At 37.2% G+C, this 6,700-nt stretch overlaps 1 protein-coding gene across 12 annotated transcripts in view; it reads left to right on the top strand.

Moving 5' to 3' along the window:
- ptprsb (protein tyrosine phosphatase receptor type Sb) overlaps positions 1–2,874 on the top strand; it is an 81,465-nt gene extending 78,591 nt beyond the window's left edge. For all 12 annotated transcript variants that reach the window (XM_030159910.1, XM_030159912.1, XM_030159916.1 and 9 more), the window contains one exon: positions 154–2,874. In XM_030159910.1, coding sequence (XP_030015770.1) covers positions 154–222 — 69 coding nt within the window. In that variant the 3' untranslated portion in view covers positions 223–2,874. The remainder of the gene's footprint in view (positions 1–153) is intronic.
- Positions 2,875–6,700: the final 3,826 nt, after the last annotated feature.

Genomic DNA, 6,700 nt, shown 5'->3' on the forward strand with positions numbered 1-6,700 from the left:
TCATGTTCACCAGTACACGTCAAACAAAGTATCTGCAAAGTTTGGATTTTGATAAAGTTCTTGTTGGAGTCATTTTACATGCAATCAGCTATCAGTAATCCATACCTATACATAAAGATATTTCTCTTTTCTGTCTGTGCTTCTTTTATTCAGGATGAGTACCAGTTCTGCTATCAGGCTGCTCTTGAATACCTGGGTAGCTTTGACCACTATGCAACGTAAGTGAAGAGACGACCATCCATCAATCTTTCTGCTTCGAGGTCCACAAACAAGGAAGAGAGAGAGAGAGTGAGAGTGTGAGAGAGAGAGAGAGAGAGAGCTTGAAATAACATGAACATTGAACCTCTAACGGGAGCAAAATTCCAAGATGAATTCTACACCAACAAGGACAAAAAGCAACAACAAAAACACCAACAAGATTTCTGTGTCTAAGAGCACCCACACTCATTAGGAGTTCTTCTGAAGAGCTTGTGGGTGCCAAGACTATCCATGTGTAATCCATATACTTACCTCAGTGTTCCAGTGTGAAGGACGTATAATACATGTGTGTTGTGGTCAGCTATCTCCAATATGAACCAGTGAATTACAAGCGGCTTCAGAACAGGAATTATGATACTATATGTGTATAAAATACAAAAGAAAAAAAAAAAAAAAACACAAGAGCCTGGATATTTGCTGCACCCTAAATGGGCTTTTTATCCTTAAACTTTGTATCTATTGGTTTGGTGTACTAAGGGGTTACAAAGTGCAAAAGTGAACATTTCTATGTGTCTGTGAGTCTGTTTCAAAGGTGTCTACTGCTACCACAGGTAGTTCTGGTTATAAGCAGATGAAGAAGTATACGACTCACCACCCTACGGACTGTGGATGCTCATTTCCCCGACGCACAGTGCCAAGACAAACCATGTTTTTGTGTGGCAGCGTGAACATGAACTGTGGCCTAAAAGGAGAGATGGCTCCCTCTATCATCCAGCATAACATGAAAACCGCAGTCAGACTAGAGACTGCTCTTACAGGCTGGCCAAGGATCAGTTCACACTCCCTAAACATGTCCTCACACAGTAACAGCTGGCCTCAGAACAGTGATAAAAGCCCATTATATCCTCAACTGGGCTGAGATTTGTAGTCCAGCAATTCTTCATTCAACAAAGCTTGCTTGCTATTTGCTGTAGTCCTTGTTCATCCTCCAGCTTCGCTCCTCTTGATGTCAGTCCCATTGTGTCAGTTCGGCGGTGGCTTATTGAAAGAGACGCTAATGAAAGCATTGAGCTCCAATCCTTTCTTTCTCTCCTGAATTTAAAACAGATCTCAGCCTATTTCTGCAGATATCGACATAGTTTGTGTGTGTTTTTATGTCTATGCCTTACGCTGACTTATTTCTTGTGTTTAAACATGCTGCTTTATGCTCATGCCGTTCTCCCGCGTCGTGTGCAGAGTTTTTATTGTCACACAGTATCTTAATCTGAGGATGAAAATTGTCCTAGATCATCTTCCTCCTCTGAAGCTATCCTATTTTACCACTTTGCAGTTAAGTCACTCTGCTATTTTAGGAAGACCGTGACAAAACTCATTTTCACTAAAAAAAAATAATTAGTGCGATTGGTGAAATTTTACGTTTTTACAATCCTGTCCCCTTTCCAAACTGACCAACCACCTGATTAAGATTCCCAGACATCCCAGTTAACAATTTCCTTCCATCTGCTCCAGAACAACTGCACAAGTCTTTAACATTGATATATATATCTTTCTTGATTTTACATATAGTCATAATTGGTCCCACTTGGTGATTGAAGAGCACAGCAATGTTCCAGTGATCAGACATCTCGGCGGTTTCACTAATTTTGTACATACAGTCTTATCATTGAAGTCCTATACAGTACAGTTACATACGTCTGAGCACAAGATATTACGTGGGATTGGATGTGATGTAGTTCTAATTGTTGCAAAAAAAAGCCTTATTGTTATCGTTCACTTTGTCATATTTATTTGATATGATTTTTTAAGATATTTATTATTCTATTTTGTTACTTTTCATGTTTGTTTTTATTTATTTATTTGGAATATCTAGCAACTATAACCAATAAGATGTTGTTAACTTGTTTCTTTAGCGAGCCAATGTTAGAGTATATTGTCACTGTTTTTTTTTGTTTTGTTTTTTTTTTTCTTTTTTGTTTTTCTTTTTTAAATGGTTAGTTTTGGTGCTTTTTTATTTGCTTTATTATAAAGTATACCCTCTGTGTAGGGTGCTATTTGATACTGATTACTGATGTCTGACTAGTTAGCTAGAGATGTACATTAGAGGAAGACCTTCAGTAGTTTAAGTTTACAGCGACGCCCTTCTGATGCTCTCCTCCATCCGACCTCCATAGCAACCGCAGTGGTGTGATCATAGCAACAGACTATGATCCAACTCAGCGCGATAGGTTTAAGGGCGTCAGAGAAATTAGATATATAGAGAAGACTTGTTGGTGAAAATCTCTGACAAGGTGTTCATATTTTGTTTGCTGGAAAGCACATGGTAGCAAGTGTATTTTTGACAGAGAACGGGTAAGAATCGCCCAGCTACACACTTTACACAACCTGAAAGTTATTGTTTGAAACTGAAATTATTCTAATATGAAACTTGTGTCTGGTCCAGAAGTCTTGACAGTGTGTGACATATATAAAATATGTTATTCCTTCAATTTCTAATGATTAATGTGTCAAGAGAACTATTAAGGCACACACATGAAACATATGAAATGTGTTGAGGGCCAGCTCTGATGACGCCATCCCCCTCACTTATGTACCTGTTCTTTCCTTTAAACCATGGATGTAGATATTGTATCTGGACTTTGTATTAAAAGCAGGATGATTGGATATGCAGCACAATGAGCTGCTTGATTCCTGTGGGGTTTTTTTGTTGCCTTTTTGTGTTGTTCACTTATTGTCCACTAGGTGGGAACAAAGTAACCCAAGCTACACAGAATACACCGTACATTCCTGCACCTGTTTTTTACTCAACACAATACAGTGGAAAAGTCTCAGGTCACCTTTAGCTGTATTGTTTTTATGGGGTAGTGGTGAGTATAATATTTATTTCTCATATATAGCAAGAAAACAGGGTGAAATATTGCGCACAGTGTTAAAAACTGACCAAAAAAAATTAACTAAATAGTTTCTACAGGCACCAAGCAGTATTTAGAGTCACCTTTGATGACAAAAAAATAGCCCAAACAGTTAAAAAAAAAGGCTATTTGATGTAGTGAATCATCTGTTGTAGAAGAATTTGTTATATTTTAAAGACACTGTTTTTGGTTTTTTTTTTTTTGGGGGGGGGGGTCTTGTTTTACTGTTGTTGTCATATTTACTATGCATTTCAAGAGCATCATGTGAAAATCATATGTACATAATATTAATAATCTTGCTAAATGACAAACCTACTGGTGGCATGAGACTTTTGCATTGTACTATACATTTACACTACCAGGCAAAAGTTTGGACTCACCTGGTTTTTCTTTATTTTTATGACTATTTTCATTGTAGATTCTCACTGAAGGCATCAAAACTATGAATGAACACATGGAATTATGTAGTTTAAAAAGGTGTGACAAAACTCAAAGCATGTTTTATATTTTAGATTCTTCAAAATAGCCACATTTTACTTTTATTACTGCTTTGTGCATTCTTGGCATTCTCTTGATGAGCTTCATGAGGTAGTCACCTGAAATGTTTTCCAAAAGTCTGGAAGGAGTTCCAAATGATGCTGAGCTCTTGTTGGCCATCTGTGGTCCATCTCATGTCATTTAAATAAGAAGGTGAGTCCAAACTTTTGCCTGGTAGTGTACATCCATATAGATTAACTGTTGTATATGTTGCTGCAACCAAATCAGTATAATAGGAAAAAGTACAGGTTTGAACATATCATCCTCATATATTTTATGTCCAGTAAAGCACAGACACAGCACAGAAAGAAGCAACAGTGAAACTATTTAACATTATCTAATAGATTTGGATCAATGCTTTCATAGATTCAAATGTTATAGATTTTCAGTCAGTTTTAAAATCCCTAAAATCACATCAGTACATACACATGTTATATGCTTTTACTGTTCAGAGAGGGTGAACATGAACAGAAACAGATATGAGATATTCAAATCCACAGGTTTAGAAATGAATTGAAATGAATTAATGTGTCGCTGATATAAAAAGTTAACACATGCACATGTACAAGAAATGAAATCAAGGGCAATATGTGGGTGGGTAAAATAAGAAAGGTTGATACAGGAGAAGAAATATTTGAAAGCCTTACTGCATTATGTTTAAATTTCACCCACTGAATAACTGTCCTTGGCTTCACATAAATAGATTTCCAAAATTCATGCATAAAAACCATAAACTGGTCTATTAAAAATCTGCAGAACTAGAAGATAAATTACCTGTCTGAAAGTTTTTTCACAGTATTTCTCACGTTCTCCAAATTCTCCAACCTGCTACTACATCATGTGATGCTTTAAAAAAAAAACATTACGATACAGAGATTACGCGTGGTGGAATGTTCTTTCTTTTGTGTTTGTGTGTGTTTACCACAGTACACACCCGTACATGTGGGCTGGGTAATGGCAGTGTAATCTGTTGTAATTCCCTAAAAATGAACACACACTAATTACATCTCTGCATAACACACATTTTATGACATGAATTCCTTTGTCCTTGCATGTGTAAAGTTCACATTCAGTGACACCTGTTCAGTTGTTTCTGTGATGTGTCTGTAGATAGGAACAGTACTATGTGTTCCTTATCGCTCTGGTTTGATTGTCATTGAACACTTTTAACTCACTGCTTCCTCAAATCTCAGTTGGCCAGCTCATCTTGTCGTGGTAGGTTCAAGGACATGAGGGGGAAAAAAGAACATAATAAAAAGGAGAAGTTAGGAATGTATTGTTCTGTCAATCACAGGACAAGTGTCATGTACCTATTTGAATACCTCTGTACATCTAAGCTACTGTACTTCCTCCTTGGTATTTGTTGAGGCAGGCCCGATAACGCTGTTCCTCATTATTAAACCAGGCTCTTTTCATCACCTATTCATCCATTATTTCCCTTCTATTAGTTCAGTAACTCTATACCAGTAATGCCTCACATGGTGACAATTTATACTCCACCACAAACAAAGACAAGTCAAAAGGGTGAATGTGACCCTGAGCTGTTCTGGCTCCAAACAAACAGTGACTGAGCCTGTGTTTTTTTCATCTAAAAATGGTGATTTATGCTTGACAGTGTGTGTGCATTTAAATGCAAAGTTACATCAGTTTTAGAGCTGACAAGAATTCTGTTTAGCTGCTTAAATCCTTAAATATCTGTGCAAGTTTACAGTTTTCACTGTATGTAGATACTGCATTGAGAGAAACACAGGTGAAATATATAAAATAAGTGAGAGTGGATGATAACAGGCTTTTTAAACAGATTATTAAGAAATATTTAAACTTTTAATATGCATGCTTTGGGGGGCTATTAGCACATGACACACAATAGCACATTGCATATTACCTGTACAGCCTTGTATTGGTTATAATGCATATATATATAGAGAGAGAGAGACAGAGAGAGAGAGAAATAATTAAAAAAATTTTGTAAAAATATGGCACACACATCATATTACATAAAATTTACTAAAACTAATAGCTGTCCAAACTGACTTTTCATTGATTACTGAGCCCTTCAAATGAGAAAATGAAAAAAGGTTATCTCAGGTAATCCAAAGAGCGCCCATATTTAGACCACAGATGGAGGAAAGGTTAACATAATCACTCCATCAGCCATTTAACAGTGAAGACTGCTGGGAGAACAACACTACTGCACCTGACCCCCATACGTGAAAGAATGAAAATAACATTGATACTGTTGTGTTGTAACACTTACTATAATACATAATACATGCACATATCCATATAAACCATATAAACCATAGTATAGTACACATCAGGCACATGTTTTGGACATGTATTCATAAAATTAAAAATGCATTGTTATTCATTCATCATTTTACTCTGGGAAAATGACAACATCCATGTAGCAATGACCAGATCACACAGTGTGAGAAATTAGAGCTTGTGCCAAGCAGCTAACCTAGGTGTATCTACTAAAATATCTAAAACATCTTGTGATATTGCTTGTTCAGCATGTACAACAGCACAATGACCTACAGCAGCAGAATAGTTCAAGTTCTCAGTTAAAGCAATAACACCCATGAAAAAAAAAATGAATATGATATATATACATATGGAGTTTTCTAATGCACTGTGTGTATGTGTTTTCTAGAACATGTGTAAACCAAAACAAAGTCAAAGACATGATGAAACTATGCTTTAAGGCACCAGCGTGTGCCTGATGTCTATCTGTGCTGGCTGAGCCGGTTGCCTGGCAGGAGAGGTGGTGTGACCGTAACGATACACACACATGACAGCTGTCTCTGCATACCTGTGTGTGTTTGTGTGTGTGTGTGTGTGTGTGTGTGTGTGTGTGTGTGTGTGTAGGTGTGTGCATGTGTGTGTGTGTGTGTGTGTGTGTGCGTGCATGCGTGTGTGTGTCGAAAGGTCAGAGCTGTCAGTACCGCCCATAGCAACAGCTTCCATTCAATAGCAGAGGCTGCACCGTGGTGTTAATGTGCAGCTCCTCCATCTGCTGTCACTGATTGGTTTAATACAAGTGACAATCCACA

Source organism: Sphaeramia orbicularis, chromosome 17 (genome assembly GCF_902148855.1).
Source record: "Sphaeramia orbicularis chromosome 17, fSphaOr1.1, whole genome shotgun sequence".
NCBI lineage: Eukaryota > Metazoa > Chordata > Actinopteri > Kurtiformes > Apogonidae > Sphaeramia > Sphaeramia orbicularis.